This window comes from Podarcis tiliguerta, assembly GCF_965153285.1.
Source record: "Podarcis tiliguerta genome assembly, chromosome: 1".
Lineage (NCBI taxonomy): Eukaryota > Metazoa > Chordata > Lepidosauria > Squamata > Lacertidae > Podarcis > Podarcis tiliguerta.
Genome location: NC_139534.1, coordinates 69,188,042 through 69,207,436, shown reverse-complemented (window position 1 = coordinate 69,207,436; position 19,395 = coordinate 69,188,042). Strand labels below are relative to the sequence as shown.

At 40.7% G+C, this 19,395-nt stretch overlaps 2 protein-coding genes across 5 annotated transcripts in view; one reads left to right on the top strand and one right to left on the bottom strand.

Moving 5' to 3' along the window:
* The window catches only part of USP47 (ubiquitin specific peptidase 47), a 47,257-nt gene extending 29,450 nt beyond the window's left edge, over positions 1-17,807 (bottom strand). The window contains exons 1-7 of one of the 4 annotated variants that reach the window (XM_083418573.1): positions 17,204-17,807; positions 9,564-9,623; positions 5,856-6,059; positions 4,833-4,946; positions 3,727-3,865; positions 2,667-2,763; positions 376-521 (exon numbers count right to left, since the gene is read on the bottom strand). In XM_083418573.1, coding sequence (XP_083274699.1) covers positions 376-521; positions 2,667-2,763; positions 3,727-3,865; positions 4,833-4,946; positions 5,856-6,059; positions 9,564-9,623; positions 17,204-17,242 — 799 coding nt within the window. In that variant the 5' untranslated portion in view covers positions 17,243-17,807. The remainder of the gene's footprint in view (positions 1-375; positions 522-2,666; positions 2,764-3,726; positions 3,866-4,832; positions 4,947-5,855; positions 6,060-9,563; positions 9,624-17,203) is intronic. The other 3 variants (XM_083418574.1, XM_083418575.1, XM_083418576.1) reach the window with 3 other exon arrangements.
* LOC310670082 (uncharacterized protein) overlaps positions 15,805-19,395 on the top strand; it is a 75,564-nt gene continuing 71,973 nt past the window's right edge. Inside the window, exon 1 of the mRNA XM_083424646.1 lies at positions 15,805-16,706. The gene's annotated coding sequence lies outside the window, so the exon portion shown is untranslated. The remainder of the gene's footprint in view (positions 16,707-19,395) is intronic.

Sequence of the window (19,395 nt, the reverse complement as noted above, 5' to 3'; positions counted from 1 at the left end):
CTTCACCCACTGAAAACAAGGTTTAAATTTATCCAAGAATCATTTTAAAGTAGCTTGACTTTCTTCTGCTATCCCTGGAAGCATCTAGGTGATTACCATGGTCACCAAGATTCTGGACTAGATAATCCAGCATGTGTTCTTAAACAATGTTTGTAAAAACAGTACAAAAGCTTGCAATGCCTATATCTTTTAGAGCATTCTCCATCCCTGAGAAAGTTGAATCACTTTTAAAAAAAAATATATCCAGCACCTCAGAAGATTAATGTACTCTCTGGGATTCTTTCTATGGAACAAATCCACATTCAACAAAGAATGTCAGTTTATATCTAGCCTAACAATTACAGTAAATTTAACCAAGCAATTTGTCTTAATTACCCTCACTACTATCCCATCCAAAGCTTCGTGTAACATCTGTTGTTTCAATTGCTCTCTTTTTGCTGGTCTGCAATAAAACAAATAGCCTTTGAAGCTGGTAAGGGATGCTGGTCACTGGATCTTCTTCAGATTCTTCAAATTCCCATCTATTAACAAAAAGGAGGGGTCTTAGCAGGATCAGGCAATTAAGTTACAACACATTTAAAAGAGATGCCTTCTTAATGTACATTTTTAGATAGAGCTCTTCCTTGGATGACAAGCTGATGTAGAAATTGCTGTTCAAGGTGCAAATATGGAAAACCCGAAATCCTAATTCATATGCTTAGCATAGTCTAATATAGAACATAAAAACAACTTTTAAGAAAACATGCACAACAATTCTTCAGCATTTAAAGTTTTCATCAGACCACTTTCTATAAAGAAGCATTATGAAACATTGCACACTTTTTTTAATAAAACAGTTGTTTTCCAAATACAGTGGTACTTCGGTTTTCTAATATAATCCATTCCGGAAGACCGTTCAAGTTCAGAAACGTTCGAAAACCGAAAACTCAATACAGAAAACTCAATATGGAAGCCACATGGCATGTTTAACTTCCAAGGCGTGTTTGAAAACTGAAGCATTTACTTCTGCGTTTACGGCATTTGAAAACTGAAATGTTCATCAAAGAAGAGATTTGAAAACCAAGGTACCACTGTATACCCATTTGAAAACGAAATTAATAAAATCACAAAATGTGAACTCTCATGAATTCTTGCAAATACTGTTATAGGATTAAACACTGCTTAGAACAAGAGTGGGGAAAGGGAGTCCCATCAGTGAGTGGAATCCTGACCTCTGCAGTCATAGAACCTCAGGCCATTTTGAGAGGTAAGCAAAGCCTCCCACCTGTCAATCACTTGACATCAAGGGCAAGGTTTAAGTCAGCCTACAGAGGAAGATCCTTTGCATTGCCAGCTTCAATCAAAGCCAGAATGCAAGGAGTTATTTATGCTTATCGCCAAATGTGGGGAAGTTGGCTGTGAATTGGGGGTGAATGGCCTAAGAGGCCAAATTGGGACGTGCCAAGTTTATTTAATGTTGCAGGTCAGAGGCTCCCTACCCCTGGCCTAGAATTTACAGAGACACACTGAACCATACAGTGGGTAAAGGTTTATATATTGCTCCTTAACTACTCTATTCCGAACTTAAAAATGGAAAGTGTAATGCTGGTGGTCAACAAAAGAGGTTTAAAGACTGTCTCAAGGCAAATCTAAAAAAAGTAGTATAAACACTGACAACCGGGGAACACTGGCCTGTGAGTGCTCCACTTTGAGAACAGCCTTTACCAAAGGTGTCATGGACTTTGACAAACTCGAACACAGGACGCAAGGGAGAGACGTGCTAAGAGGAAGGCATGCTTGGCAAAACCACACCGTGATCAACTCCTACCCAGAAACCAATGTCCCCACTGTGGAAGGTCGTGTGGATCCAGAACTGGCCTCCACAGTCACTTACGGAATCATTGTTAAAACCATGTTTATGGAAGACAATCTTACTTGGCTACGAGTGATCGCCAAAGAAGAAGATGATTTTTTATCTACACTATGAAACATGGCATTAGCTACAAATCACTTTTTCTACTACTAGTACTATGAACAAGCTCTCAAGTGCTTGAGCACAGAAAAATGAGCATTCTGCATCCTGTGCGCCTCCCTGCTTAAACAAAAATCTCATGACATCTCTTGGAACATCAAATTTGATTTTATCCAAGGTTTATTACCAGAGAATAATGCTCCTTCTAAGATTCTATTGTTATTTCTGATAACTCCAACTTTTAAAACTGCAGGTCTATTCTGAAAGTATGTTCCAATACTAATGGCCAGTTGTCTAAAAAAAGTTCTTGCTCCTACTGTGTTGAAGAGGGAGCTAGTCATGACACTTCAAATAGAAGAAGTTATTATAGGAGCATGAATGTACTCTAACCCTGTTACATTATGTGCTCTCATGGGGGGGGAAATCAGAAAGAGCCCACTACTGTTTTACCTAGAAGGAGGGTTTCAAGTATAGGTTAAGTATAACTAAAGTTTAATCACTTCTTAGAATGATTTTCAGAAAAATACATGCTTTGGGAGGGGGAAATCTTGTCCAACACACACACAGTCGATTTTCCCCCTTAATACTCATTTTCGTAACTGGCAAAGTAATGCTGCATGAAAACTATCACAAAAACTTACATTTCAGAAAACTGCAATATTAGAACATCTCTGAAACCTATGACATTAAAATGTTTTTGATAACTTGCACTTACCTATATAAAGCATTTCTAAATTCAGGAGTCATGAAAAGGGTTTGCAGAAGGCTGTTCAAATAGCAAGTCATTGCTTGATTTACTAAACCTACATAGCCTTAAAAAAAAAGGGGGGGGGGACAAGGTTAGCAGCCAGGCTAGGACCCAAAAGTAATAGAGTAACCTTTCTTGTTCAACAGGTTAACAGTTATTCTAATAATTTCAATGAAATTTGGAACAGACATTGCTTTTCCTATTGCGACCATTGTAAGTCCACCACTATTCCAAAGGCCCACTAGACTCTCAGAATACAAGAATAGTTTCCTTGAAATTTATGAACTGGGGAAAGTAATAACGGCCATGGGTTTAGATTCTAAGCAGCTGTGAACAGAATAGTCCTCCTATTCATGGAAGGCCCCAAGATCCATGATTTTCAGAAATCCCCCTCCCCATTGCAGCACTATTCTATATCTCAAACACCCAGAGGCTTCCCAAACCTCCACAGAAGCAATTTATAAGGTACAGAGGGTTGTAGAACAAATCTCTGTATTAGTGGAGGGGTGAACAGAATCAAGAGTTTCTATGCTAGGATTGATTGAAAGAGGCAGGCAGGGGAAAAAAGTATATTAACTGTGAATGGGGGTTGGAGAAAAACAGTGCTGAATTTTTGGAAAGCAGTCTGAGTTCTCTAGCTGTATGGAATACTTGCAAAGGTCAAAGTAGTGTTTAACATGTAAAATAAAAGGAACATGTCTGGAGACCTGCAGAACCATCTGCACTCAATACATTATATAGCCGAGGTATCAAATTGTACTAGGGGAAAAAACTTGGAAGCAAATAATAGAAACAGGAATCAGCTCACACCCTGGGCAGTGGGTTTACTGCCACCACTTCCTACTCACTCATACCCTGCTTGGGAGTAGTTTTACCAACAACAGTTCCCCAGGCCTTTTCCCTTTGCACCAAACCGCACACAAAAGTGAGGTGTATGGCTATATTCTGCACTGCCAATATAGAACTTGTTTTAACAGACCATTGAAGCCTTACTATACAGTGGAAGAGAAATAATAAACCACCTTACCTGTTTCTGATTTACTCAGAATTGATGTATAAGAATAGTTCTGACCAACATAATCATTTGAACAACCAGCTGAACCTTCTCGTGGAAGAGGGCCTATAAACCTATCTGGATTACGGTCATCTGCTCCACTGGCCTCATCCTAAAAGATAAGATACGTTAACTAGCACATTTGCAAAGGATGCAGTTAATACAAATCCATCCACACAAAGTTATCGTATTTAAGGAAGTCTAGAGACTAAGTGTACATGTCAACAGTCCCATCCACAAGTACTACACAAAGCAGTCTCTCCAAGAGAGAATGCGTAATGGGAGTGAGGAGGGGAGGGAGCCTAAACAGAGTTCCTATGATGTTCCCACCTAGTAAGTCCCAAACCCAGATTGCTAGTTGAGCAATAATGATCAATTTCTCCCAGCTACTAGGTGTAGGTACTCCTTCTCTGTGCTTCAAAATAGCCTTTGATGCTCCAATCTGAGGCTGATCAGTATTCAAAGCTACTTTCAGCACTCAAATTGCACTGGCTTGATCAGAATTATGAGGTGCAATTATGGGAAGACAAAGTGCACTATTGTGTTTGAATTCTTAGCATGCATTTCCTCTTAAGAACATGTCTGAAACCTAAAGTGGTCTTCTTTCTTAAAAGGCCTTACTGGTTTGGGAAGGGCAGTAGGGATGACTGGAATTGGTTTACTTGTGTTACCAGCAACAGAGTCAACAAGCTTGCGCTCTCTGAGTGGAAAAATGTCTTAGTTTCTGTTTACTGGAATATACAGATTCAGAAAGCCTTTTGTGACAGAACAACTCTTTGGTTGCATGCAGAGAACCTATATGCCTTGCCAAACAGAGCCTTCCACAGAATCATAGAATTGTAGAGTTTTTCCACTAACATTTCTCCATCTTCTCCACTCCTATTTATATAGTCAGTGCTATCTCATTTTATAATACTCTTCAGCACAAGATTCTGAACCTATACTAGGCAATGACACATACAGTACTGGTACCAGTAAAAATAAAAATTATAGCAAAAACCAAGCTTTCTTAAAAGTGATTCATATAGAAAATGCAGGTACATAATAGGTACTTGTTTTATAATTTTAAATTCTCTTACCAATACTATCTGAGGTTGTTCTCCATCTTTATCTGTCAGATGCAGAAAGTTCTTTTTCCCAGGTTCAAAACCAGCATCAACAACAGATTTATCACTTGATTGATCCAATGATGTCTACAACAAAACAAAGGAATTGTTTGCTAAATAGATCTGGCTACTATTTATTTTGAAAATTTAAATTAACAGGAGAACAAGTGGGGGGGGGGATGATAGAACCACAGGCCTAATGTGAAATATCAGTATGACCTGGAATATCCCTGGTCATCAGCACACTCTCGCTGCATTTAGCTCTAATAGAAATCAAAATTTCTCAAGATTCTACTGAGAGCACAGGGACCATACAAGTGCTTCAAATTACAGAATGCACCTGCATGACACCCCACCCATAATGGCAATTTATTAAACTTCCAACATTAGTAGCCTCTACAGCATAACTAGAAATTAAATACAAAGTACAGTGGACATGCATTAGAAGTGCTGTACAGTTTGCTAACAATAAGATACAGAAACAGAATGAATAAAATAGAGGCCAGGGAGTTCACACAGCCAGGTCTTAATTTCTGGTTTATGTTTTAAATGTTGCTTCATTTCATGCACTCCTTCTCCTTCTGTGTCAGTGGGGGGAGGGCTGATCTGGAGAAGGAAAGAAATGGCCAAACTCCAAATGTGACCACAGGGCTAAAAAAAGGTGGTGATCACTGTTATACATATTCTAGGATTCATGCTGTTCAAATTAAGAAAAAACTTCAGTATTTAAAAATCCATTTAAATAAACTGATAAAAAGAAATTCAAGCAGCATGACACATATGTAAACAATATAAACAGAAGGCATATTTTTAAAAAAATGAATAAAAATAAACAGACCCAATCCTGTGCAGGGGAGGAAGAGGGTAGTTCTGTTGTGGAAGCTGCCTCTGAATGGGTTCTTTAGGTGAATCCCACCCATTGCCTCCAACATTTATACAAGTATTCCCCAAAATGTCTACATTTCTACTCTGTTAAGGAAGATAGTGTGTTTTTACCGTATCAGCAACACTGCCTCCATTTCCCCATATTAAATCAAATGTTCCATTAATATAGCCCACTTTAGTGGCCACGTCCTCAAACAGTCTTTTTACTGGAGTGGAAGCTGGCAAGTTCAAAGTGATGCGCTCATTAACGGTCTTAGAATTAGTTGTATCTTGGATTATACAAAGCACTCTAGGTTCATCAGCGGCACTTTCGATCTGTAATGAAGAAGAAAACAGATTTTTAAAACTGACCATCCAACCTCTGCTTAAACATAACCAACTTCTTCGTAAAATGAAGTGAAATATTTTATTATCTCATAGATCAAAATAATGAGCATATGATTTTCTTTAAGACTAAACCATCTTAACAGCATTAGAGGCAATCATCGGGGGGGGGGGGGGGGGTTCCACCACTTTGGCTCAATTCAGATGACCCTCTAAACCATGTTGATCTAGGGTTGTATACTGCTTCTTCCCCATCTCTAAACCATGTTGATCTAGGGTTGTATACTCCTTCTTCCCCATCTCACATTTCCCACTACATTTTGTTTAACGATAACCTTAGTTTGCTTGTATGTATACACAGTTCACATAGTAAATTAATGCTTATCCTTCAAAGTAGAATCAGAAGTTATGGTAAGTGCCAAACAGGAAGCACAGAAGGGTGCTATATGGAGGAAGAAGAAAGAAAGGGTACAAGAGTGAACACTTATTTACAACCCTCCAAAACTATTGTTTGGAGCAGAAATAGTCAACATGATAGTAAACATGCTATCTTTCATCCCTGATTACTGGCCACAATGGGTGGGCCTCATACCACTGTTCTCTTTCCATTAGACTATTTAAGTTAATAGTTAATTTTTTATTGATGGTCCAACTGCATGTTTATTTGAAGGCAAACAATAAACTTAAATTGGTTTGTAAGAGATTAGCAAAACACTCCCCAAGTTAATTCCACACTTGATCCTGTTCCCACACTTTGCCCCCTCTCATTAGCTTTACATGGTCAACTGAATTATGTACAGCAGTGTTACATACAAGACTGTCATGCTAGATTAAACCAATGGCCAAGCACAGAATTCTAATGGCAGGACTTACATTATACAGTAATCAGAGGCATGCTATGTATGGGGCAGAGGGAGAAAAAGGTTGTGTTCTTGCTGCGATGACCAGCTACTGTCAGATACACTTATCTATCAATGCTTTGTTAAAACGTTATGTTGCACAGTGCTGCATTGTCTGACAATAATAAATCCCACTGATAAACTACAATTTTTCTAGATAATTACATCTGTCTGTCTTAATCCAGAGTTTGGTAACCTGTGCCCTCAGGTGTTGCTGAATTCCAACATCCATCAACACCAGCCAGCAAGGTCAGAGGCCCAGAAACATCTACAGGGCCACAGATTTCCGATTCCTGCCAAACTGCTAGCTAGTTTTAATATCAAACTCTCAGATGTTGAAAATGAAAATAGTGCCATCTATTATCTTCCTCAATTTCCCCCTCAAAACCCATTTCAACAAAGCCTGTTCATCGAAGCCAAGCCTGTCATCTAAATACAGTTTGTTAGTGTGATAGTACACTGTTTGGCCATGAAGTCTACTTGGGAATGCAAAAGCAGAGGCTTGCCAAACTTGGTGAGCGGTGTTGGTTTAGTAAATCAATATTTGTACAAACCAGACTTAATCCTAACCCCCAGCTACACCCAAAGACCTAATCCTATTCTACAACTAAACAGTATTTACAACTGTATTTTAGATTGCCAACTCCTTTTGACCAATAACTCATCCTTTTTATTTATTTACAACACTGTGTAATGTGCTATATACACTGTTGGTGCTGTATATACAAACAGTATATTTACTCTCCATACAGCTGGTCATTTAACAAGCCTCCAACATGCTGCCACCCCAGTCATCTTTTTGCAAGCATTTTTCAGAAGATAACCTATCCTTCAGATCCTTGCAGCTGCAATTTTTACATCCTCTCTAGCTCTGCTATATGCTTTTACATGTAAAGCAATCAGAACTGACTGTAATATTTTAAATGAGGGTTAAAGTACCTCCAGCTCACGCTCCAATCTTGGCCTGTCAGGTTTTCCCTTAAGGAAGATCTCCAAAGCACTCAAACTCAGCACTAAGCAGCATTTTCTTTTGTCCCTGTCAATGGCAAGTAGAGGAGAAACAGCCACTTTGCCAGGCCTATGCTCAGGGCTTCCTAGAATACCAAACATGGGGATGGCCTTGGTGGTGTAGTTCTCAAGTGGGAACCCCATGCAAAGGATTTTGACAGATGGGTGGGACAACACATGCCAATCATGTAACATTTTAATATCATTGTTTTATTGGCAGGTGAGCGGCCCCATTTACATTTACACCAAGGTCAATGCTAAACATGATTAGCTTTAAAACCCCGGCTAAAAGCTAGAAACCAGAACCAAGAACTAGACCAGAATGGTTTTATTATATATTTCAAGATATAATAATAGTTGTTCTACTTACACTCCTCCCTCCATACCAAACACGCCACCAGATACACACAAAAAAGTTCAGAATGGGGAGGTACAGAAGAAGGGACCAACCCACCCACCCACTCGCAAGTATCCAAATAAAGGGGGCAAGCCTTTATTCTTCCATGCAAGCCAGCAAAAATATTATTAGGAGAAATGAAAAGCAAAGCCAGAAAAGAGGCACTACTTTACTGCTAGAGGCATTTCATTTTTGAGAAGCAATTCATTAACCATTTGCAGCATGTTTGTTTGTATGTAAACCACAGTGTGTCTCAGCAAAATACTGAAGGGGAGGGGTGAAAATAAGCCAAATCTCCCCTCTTGCAACTGTGTGAAACAACTTCTTTGCAGTTTGGGTTGTTTGCTTACTTGTGCAAATTGTACAACAACTGAAAGGTTCCCTCTTCTCAGCACATCAAGAGCCTCCCTGAACAGTGTTTAGAATGATCATTTTTTTAACCAAAGCCCCTCTCCTTCAACCATTAAGAAGTACTAAAATTATAAATCACACCATCCCATATTATACATACTGAAATGTTTCATGCTAATATTTTTATTTATTAAATTTGTATACTGCCCTATACTCATAGATCTCAGTTTGTTGGCTCTTATCCAGTCTATTATTGAGGCAAGACAATGTTATGCTCTTAAAAACATATCTACTATTTTCTCACTACACATCCAATAAAACACACTGGTGTCATTTTCTCTGGAAAAATGCTTCCCAATAGCCAACATTTTGACAGAATCAAACATGCATTCAGCAAAAAGACAGACATGTATGCGCTCACTATAAACAAAACAATCCACATGAACGCTAAAAAGGTCATATAAGCAGCAAAGCAAACACTCCTGCCTTAATGAGAAGCAGATACAAAGCTCATAAGACATACTCACTAACTACTTTATTCTTAAGTATTTTCAGTTATGTGCCATACAACTCTTCTAAAAAACATCTAGCACATTATTTTATTTTGGAGCTCTTAACACCATGCTTTTTAATTCTTGTGAATGTTACACAAAAAAGCGACCAAGCTTTCTATTTTGTACAACACACACACCCAAAGACCAAAGCTTCCTTGTAAGAATAAAGATCAAAGTACACTCACAAAACATTTTACTAACTCATGCAGATGTTAACAAGTACTAGTCTCATGCTGTTACTACCCAGTTAAGCAATCGGTTTTAAATGTTTACTGCAGCTAACTACCTGTGAAAATTTCTTCTTCATTTCATCAAAGATACTTTGTCTGCATCTCCAAAGCATATCCTAAGGTATATAAACACAAAATAGTAAGATTATAGCACCCTGAAGTGGAGAAGAATCTTCAGATGTTTACTCAGAATATCTATACAGCTTTGAAAGTTACTTGCAAAAAAAAAAAAAATTAAAAACCATTTTCCTCTAAAATAATCAACACTTGGAAAACTGAGCCTGAAAGAATGTGGAAATCCTAGTTCACAGTCTGTCTGGTTGAGATCTCAAAGTTTTAGATCATGGATAGGGAACCTTTGACCCACCTGATGCTGCTGGATTTATTCCCATCAGTCCTAGTCAGCCTGACCAATGGTCATGAATGACAGGAGTTGGGAGTCCAAGAATATCGATTCTAGAGGGTCACAGGTTCCCCATCAATGTTTTAGATTAACCTAATGCAGAGGGCAACTAAATCTATTACAAACCCAAGCATATGCATCTTGAGCCCTTTCCCCTTCCAATGGTCACAAGAGAAAGGTGCACTGTTCCCACATTGTTGTGAAACTTTCAGCAATGTGCATAATTTAATTCCTAATGGGGAAATCATCACCATCATTATTATTATTTATACTGCACCCATCTGGATCGGTTTCTCCAGTCACTCTGGGTGGCTTACAACATATCTAAAAACATTAATCCTTAAAAACTTCCCTAAACATGGATGCCTTCAGATGTCTTCTAAAAGTCAGATAGTTGTTTATTTCCTTGACATCTGATGGGAGGGCATTCCACAGGGAGGGTGCCACTACCAAGAAGGCCCTCTGCTTGGTTCCCTGTAACTTCGCTTCTTGCAGTGAGGGAACCAGAAGACCCTTGGAGGAGAACCTCAGTTTCTGGGATGAGCGATGGGGGTGGAGAGGCCATTTAAGGCTTTAAAGGTCAGCACCAACACTATGAATTGTGCTCAGAAATGCACTTGGAGCCAGTGAAGATCCTTTAGAACCGATGTTATATGGTTCCAGTGGCCACTCCCAGTCACCAGTCTAGCTGCCGCATTGTGGATTAGTTGTAGTTTCAGAGTCACCTTCAAAGGTAGCCCAAGTAAAGAACGGTACAGTAGTTCAAGCAGGAGATAACCAGGGCACACAACACTCTGGTGAGACAGTGTGCATACCAGATGGAGCTGGTAAACAGTTGCCCTGGACACAGAATTGACCTGCGCCTCTATGGACAGCTGTGAATCCGAAATGACTCCCATGTTGCGCACCTGGTATTTCAGTGGCATAGTTACCCTGTTCAAGACCAGGGAGTGCCCACCCCATCCCCCAAAAACAGTACTTCTGTCTTGTCAGGATTCAACCTCAATCTGTTAGCCACCATCCATCCTCCAACCACCTCCAGACACACACACAGGACCTTCACTGCCCTCACTGGTTCTGATTTGAAGGAGACATAGAGCTGGATATCATCTGTACAAGTACTGTAAAAAGTTACTGGCCAGAAATTGTTTCCATGTTGCACCTCACTAAACAGTTCTAAAGCTCAATCAACCTAAGCAAAGCCATCACCAAATAATAACCACAGAAATGCCAAAAAAATCTAAAAAAAATTGCCCTTCAATTACAGCAGTATCCCTGTTAATTTTGGCATGCAGTTGACTCTCTTCATTTTAAAGAGATCCCACACTTCAAAATAACCCATTAATAACCGTGGGAGGAATATCTCATTCTATGGTCAACAAATGAGCACACAATTTACTGGAAATGTGACTTGAACAAATTTGTGGAGGATGTGGTCCTAGTGATATGAAAACAAATACTGTGGCTGTATAATGTGATATTATGACTGTGTGTGTGTATGATCCCAAAATATATGATCTCTGCAACATGTCAACAAAATCCATGGCTATGATGCAACCTAGATGTGTCAAATATTGTTGATTTGGCATGCATTTTTTTTAAAGAAAAGCTATTAGAAAAAGAGAAGAACATTTTTAATATCCAATTCCCATGTATGCCTACTACAAGGGACAGCCAACATGATGCCCTCCAGGTGAAAGGGACTACAATTTCCATCAGCTCCAGCCAAAAGTAAAGGAAGGCAGGAGTTGTAGTCCAGCAACATCAAGATGGCATCATGTTGGGTGTCTGCATTGATTCAGAGATGAAGCATGATTATTGCAACAGAGTACTTTCATGTCACATCCCAAAGTTTTGCAATTTCCAATTTTAAATAACATTTCTATTGATTCATATCCAGTCAGAGAATCTGTAAGATCTGTTTAAGACAACTGCAATATCATCATTTTAAATGTTAAAATGAACATAAGATTGACTAGTAAAACATAATCCTTGTCTATTTAGTTTCTGCAAATGGAGCTCACAGCAGTCTGCCTTGAAAATCAAAATTTCCATAACACAGAGTTCAGCAGACATGACTAAACATAAATCCACAGACTACTATTTGCCTCAGTTTTGATTAGTCATCTCTCCTCCAGGCCTGGATCTAGTTTTCTGCCAGTTCAAACCACAGCTGTTATTATTTACATTGTATACAATCTGTATGTATTTTATTCAGCAGAGGGGCCACAGATCAGCAGCAGAGTGTATGCTTTGCAACCAGATGGTTCTAAGTTCATCTCCTGGAGTGTTCAGTTAAAAAGATTTCACACAGAAGTGCTGAAAAAGACTTCTACCTAAAACTATGTAGAGTAACTACCACACATAGCAAAGTGTACTAGACTGGATGGGCTTGTTGTCTTATATAACACTGTTTTGTACAGAATAGTATTTTGAAGTAGTGCAATCCAGCTGCTCAGTCCCAGACCCCTGCCTCAGAAAATTCGGAAGGAGCTGCTGCCTGATATAGGAAATGCTGCCTGAATAATTCTGCTTCCATACTCTGTGAAATTTCTCAAGATTCACATGTAATTTTACCTTAAGAATATTTTGTAAGCTGTTTTGAGGTCAGAAAAAGTATTATAAATTAATTAATTAAAAATTACAATTAAAATATTGCCTTCATTGACCCAGGTGCCTGCAATCAACCTTTACTCTGAACCTAATCAAGCCCTACAGCTTTAATTTTAGCCAACTATAATAATCTCTAATCGACGTACTGAATACAGTTCCAATGATCCTGGTTTTCCAGACCAATACTTGTATTGTAAGTTGCTGCTGCTTCTGTTACCTGGCCCCACAGAAATTTGCTAAAACTGCTTCAAAAAGTTACTAACCTCAACTAAATAATAGCATCAAGCATATTTATGCAACCCAGCTACAAAAAAAATCAATTTGTACTATGTGTCCTCTGACTGGCTGAAAAGTTCTACAACTGATTTACTTTGCATGTTTGAGCCTACAATGAATATATTACACTATATTGTACATAAATCTGTAGTATGGTTATATATGCAAAAGTTTTTTTTGGCTTTGCACTCTAGCACTGCCAAAAACATATCAACTGTCCCTCTAATTTCATGTGCTGTTTTCACCAGTGTTCCAGCGCCTCAAGAATATGTTAAAAATGTAAAAGAAACAACAATTTGATTTCATTCACCCTGTGGAGCAGTAGCTGCTCGAAGTTTGACATATGTACTCTGAACTACTACTCAGGGATTAATTGCAAATTAATTATTAAAACAACACATTCTTTAATTTTGAGGAACTGTTTTAGGTTGCTTCCAGCATGGTCCAACAATGTGATATTCACCTATGCATAAGTTAGTAGTTAACTTTTTTTGGCAAAAGTATTCATATTACAAGTTTATTAAGTCTTTTAATGTATTTCACATTATGTACCAAATCACTGCAATTATGTACTAGAAACAGAACCTTTACAAGTAATTATTTGGATGATGATGATGATGATTTTATTTATACCCCACTCATCCGGCTGGGTTTCCCCAGCAACTCAGGGCAGCTTCCAGCAGAATATAAAAACACATGCTATTCATTAAGTTGTCTTGCACATAAAAAGATGCAAATGAAAAGTCCCACCTGCAGATACTAAATTGAAGCAAAGAGTTGGTGGATTATCACAATGCATTTCTGTACATCCCAGTTGGCATAAATTTCACTAAAATATTTAATGGGAGATCCTTAAGTTCAGGCTTTTATCAGTTTTTACCGTAACACAGTGGCACCTCCGGTTGCGGATGGGATCTGTTCCGGAGCTCCAGTCAGATCCTGAGGTTTCTGCAACTGGAGGGACCGCTTCTGTGCATATGTGCGGCATGGTAGAGTGTTCCTGCGAATGTGCGCACAGCGAAACACTTCCGGGTTTGCCGCTTTCGCAACCTGAAGTTTATGTTATCCGAGTGCAACAAAAGCCGAGGTGTTACTGTATACTTAAGTTATGAACATTCCTACAAAAATGTGATGTAGCAGTTTGGGGAGTGTATTTCATAAATGGGGAAATGATTTATGGTTACAAAATCATGCAATATAGATACATAGATATATACAAACACAATGTTTCTGTTAACTCTGGAAAAATATATGGGGTTGAAAAGAAAAAGTAACTCCTATACACATACAGACACAAACCATTTTTCTATTCTGAAAAGTATCAATGTCTGAAGAGTAGAGACTAGAGATATAAAATGCAATGCTTTCTAGTGCTCTAATCGAAAGGTAGTACAGTGTAATAATTAAAGTAGAAAATAAAATGCTACTGGGGGGGGGTTATTGTACACATCAGAATTCTGATAGATTTTCAGAGGCTTCCCACACCACCCTTGACTTTATTGAACAAAAAGTTAAGTGTTTCCACCCTTTACATGCATATTTATAACATCAAGACTGCAACTAACTAGAAAATAAATACCACTGAACTCAGATGTACTTTCTTGTTAGTAAACATGCTAAGAATTACATTGAACTAGATTTAAGAATGCAGCTCTTTTTAATCATTTGGTGTGTACTAGTCTGTGTTTATATCCAAGAAACACTACAAAATATGTTTTATTATATTTTAAGAAGAAACAAAAAAGTATTATACACAATCTACAGATGTAGCTAAGTGATTTCTTCAAAATGTGAGGTTAGAAGAAACAAGAACCTTTCTTCATCCTATTAAGTACAGAATTCAATATATCCAAAAAGGAGAGGACTGAAATCCTGTTCAGCTCTAGAAGATAAAAATAAGCTTCTAAGGCATTTGAATAATATCTACAGAGGAACAATGATCAGAGCCAGACTCTGCCATTAATCATTCCAGTCTGTGCTAGTTATCTACAATTACTGCCAAAGGCCTTCTGCTATTAGCCTTTGCTTCTTGGCTGTCACATGATGTTGCACCATTATTGTTCACATTACTATATAATTCAGAACTATATGGGTATGTCATACATGCCATAAATGTGGAAATTATACACTATTAAAAAAACAAATACACTGAGCTACAATTTTTATGTGTGACAATGTCACATACATACCTCCCCTCTCATCTATATTATTTTGTACAAATTACCACGTCAGTGGTTAGGGCTGAAGAAACTCACAGCCCTAACTGTGGGTAGGGAAACCCACTACGCTGTGACTTCAAAATACAAGGTAAGTTGTACTAAATATTTTTTTGTGGGGGGAGCAAAGCAAACAAAGTACTGTACAGATTTCAGATGCATTTTTGGGTCATGCGTGTGACCTCTTCTCTATGAACTTGTGTAATTTCAATGATGCATCCAAACACCTGTTCCCATGTAGAAAGGCAAATTATTTTAAATATTTTATTGAATGAGTTTAGGGTCAGGATTCCAGCATGGTAATTTAATATTATATGCCATCTTACTCCCCTGCAACTGAAAAGATTTGACTTGGAAGAAAAGATTATATTCGCTTCAAAAAGATCCTCTAGGAGTTCCAACAATCTCAAGGCCATTTCTCATGTTACAAAGCTGAAAGGTAACAGGCTAGTCTAAAGCCAACACTGGAGTTTGGCATTCTTACATGAAAAGCAGTAATGTGTAAATAATCCAGAAACAGTTCAGTTCTGTATCCAAGTCTTTCAGTGTTAGAAACTCAGATATATAAGCTAGCTGCCAAATGACTCCTTAAACCAGGGTAAAAGTGGCCAAAACGGAATTACTGGTTGCCATTTGGGGGGCAGAAGTTCATACTGGAAAACTGAATAAAAATTGGTTCCTGAAATTCATTCTGACTGTGCAGATAAAATATAACACATATAATTCTATGGGATGTGCTGCTAGTGTGTGAAAACAGGCAAGATCTAAGGATTCCCAGGCATTCACTTCCAGATGGTAGGGATGTCAGGTGCTATCCCAGCACCTGGGTATCTTCACGTGGTCACAAGTGGCTGATAGCCAGGTGCAAAATATGTCTGTTGCCTGGCCAATATTGAACGCCGCTATAGATACATCTACTTGGAAGAGCATTGCTTCAACCTAAGTCATAGGGCAACCCATCCTGTACACAATGAAAGCTCCTTTCCTTCCCACCAAAATATTATAGAACACTTCTCTATCACTTCCCCAATCCAACATTTCATAAAGGAAGAGCTACCAGCCTCTTTCTCAGTCTTCACAACCTATATAAAAAAACATGGTTCCAATCACAACCAGAAGAATATTCCTTGTATTTGGAAGTCTGGTTCTATTTTCTTTTATTAAACTCTAACACTAGTGGTTTTCAAACTGTACTCAAAAGAAGCCTTATCAGTAGCTCTTCAGTGACAAGATCAGTCATGGTGGACGGGTTTCCCTGGAAAACAGGTTGTCTATCGCTATTTTTCTTTTACGAAGTACCAGAGTAGGGGGAACAGCATGTTCTAGTGTGAAACCCCAGCCCTATTGTGAAATCTGCATTCTCTCCAGAAGTCCTGCAAGAGTCAGCACCCCACATGAACAGTTAGTTGAGTGTGTGTGTGTGTGTGTGTGTGTTTATGTTTATGTGAGTGCCATCCACGATCCTCAGAATCCTCTGCAACACACACACACGAATCCATGGCAGACACACCACGCATAAAAGGCTCCTTTCAGGTAGAGCCTATTACAACTATGAACCTGAACGCATGGACATGAACTTGCCCTGACTAACCCGGGAAGTTCCTCCTCTCTCCAGCATCCTTTGAACTTTCGCCCACACCTGTCGCGTGGCCGGTGCTGCACAACTGCCACTCTACAGCGTGGGAGCACAGGTGAGCTGCATCACAACACGCATGGAACTTTCCAAGGTTGAACCTTATCGAACCTACCTCGACTTCCTGGAAAGCTGCGCTTGCTGACACGAAGGAATGCCCCGAGGGCCTCCTTGGCCTTTCCCTCCCTCGCTCCCTCCTCACAGTGACAGATCCCCCCCTCCCCTCGCGACGTCTGAAGCAACACTCATGCGCGCGGCCTCTCGGCCGTCCCTTCCCTTCCGCAAGGCCCTAGAGCAGCGAAGGAAGGCCCTGCCGAAAAACACCCGGCAGCACCAGCCCGCCCGCCTGCCCCTGAACAGGCAACACCGGGGCTTCCAAGCGAGGCCCCGCCAAGCCCGAGGCCCTCGCCGCCCCTGTAACCCGCCCGGGCACGCAACGACTCCTTCCGTGAGGCTGCGCGCACGCCTCGGCCTCCCGTTCCTCCTCCTCCTCTGCCGCCGCCGCCTGAAGCGGGGCCTGAAGGCGCGGCCTCCGCGCAAGGGCCCCTGACGCACCTCTTTGGGGACCAGCTGGTTCTCCTCGCTGGGCACCATGGCCAGTGGCGCAGCCAGCCCGGGGCCCGCGGCAGCTTCGGGCGGGGAGTCGTCGTCAGCAGGAGGCGCCGTCCGCGAAGGAGGGAGAGGAGCGGGGCCGCGGCACGCTCGGCATCGTTACGGTCTCGGTCTCCGCCGCCGCCGCCTCCTTTCTGTGGCTCCCTGCGTGCGTGTGTCTCTCTGCCGCCTCTCCCCCTTCTCAGCGAGCGCAGCAACGCCTCAGCCGCCTCCCCTCCCCTCCCTCCGCCAGCGCCAATCAATGGCAAAATGGCCGACGACGGGCTTCTCGCGAGACGTCGCCGGCGCAGCTGGAGCCCTTCCCTCCTCAGGGCGCCTCCGCTCCCACCTTCTGCCGGGGGAAAGCGGCTCAGAGAGGCCGCGGGAAAGCCTCTGGCCTGCTCCCGGGCTGTCCGCCCTGTGAAGGGCCGGCGGCGCTCCGCCGGGCTCCGCGGCGCTGTCTCCCGAGGAGGCGGGAGGAGGACGAGGACGATCCGTCCTTGATCCTCATAAAACAAACATCTGGGCGCCCGCCCGCCCGCCCTCTCTGGCTATCAGGCAGGCAACTTGGGTGGAGAGTTTGCTTTCGGTTGGTTCCGCCCTCCCTTGTCTTTAAACTGGCACGCACCGATTTTCGTGAAGGCTGCTTAACCCAGAGGAAAGCCGCATTTAATTCCCAGCAACTTAATTCGCACCGTCAACGTGCCTAAGGTTTGAGTCGCGCGTAAAGAGAAACGCGCAGCCCCATCCTATGCTCCGTGATAAGCCCCGCTGAGTTCAGCGGATGGGTGCTTACTCCCAAGTAAGCTTGCAGGCGCACTTGCAAGAAACCGTAACAGCTCATCTTCTTTTTTTTGTATTACTTTTTGATTAATGCCTCCCCCCCCCACCTCCCACTTTCTATCCAAGAGGCAGATTTACTGAAATGCTATTAAGTAATCTGAAGAGTCTTCAGTAGAGTACAGTAATGAAATTACGATCAGCAAATGATGGCTTTTCAGCAGCGATTTGAGATGGATAAAGAATAATAGCGGCAAAGGTTGCTTCTGATTTGGAAATGGCAAATTACTTCCGGCAGCGTTGGTTTCCTTATAAGAAAGTGAATGACAGCCATGGAAGTAGCCAAGGGAGGGCAGCTGCCCCCCCCACCAATAAAAATACATAGCATACTGAGGTTCTGCCCCCTCCCCCGCAAAAATCCTGGCTACGCACATGATGACAGCTACATCAACATTCATGAGGAAGTGACCAAGACTGTCAAAATAACCCATAAAAGCAGAATGTGGGAGAATATTCTGGCATATTTTACAGTGATGCAAGGCACATTTCAGTCCCCTTTACGCTTAAGACTATTAATCTATTACACTTTGTTGGTGTGTAAACATAACAGGTACTTTTTTCCTTCTCCCCCCATTTCAGCCTGGAAACACAGTAGAAATATAATGTGAGAATGATTCAAAAGTTCTGTGGCATTGCAAGCAATGATTTGCTTCCACACAGAAAAGAAGTTAAACCACTTCATCAGTACCTCAGCCAGAAACCATGCTAGCACTCATCCACAAAGGAGGTATATTTCCCAGAGTAAATGACAGCTCCTGCAAGACTGAGTTTTACCAGGCATTCTGTGCCAAGAAGACAAGTCAATAATTGATTCCAAGTAATGTGCCCAGCAAGCTGTAACATTCTTTCCTTGCAGCTGAATGACGCACAGCAAAGTGTGAAATTCCTTCCTACCTTTCATAAACATCAAAGAAGGCCTCTCTGTTCTGAGTCTTATGAGAGAAAGTTCAACTAATTAGTGAAGGGAGGGGTGAACATAATCCCACAGACAAGGGTACACACAACTGCGCAAAGAAGATGAAGCAATTTTTGATCCATATAGCTGATTTTGTTCCCTACAGGCAGTGTTGCTAAAGCCAAATTCCCCTATAATCCCGTAGTTAGAATTAAGAGTCTGATGGCCTAGAAACCGTAGAGCAAGAAGTGAATAGCAAAGATGAGAGTGATATGAAAAAGCCCCCAAATATTAAGTGTTTGCTATGGTCATGAGAGAGCTGTATGCACAAGAATTAACTCATTTATTAATGGAAAAGAGGGGGGAAGACAATGAAAAATGTTAAGAAAATATTTATACTTTAGTTTTATGTAAGCCATTC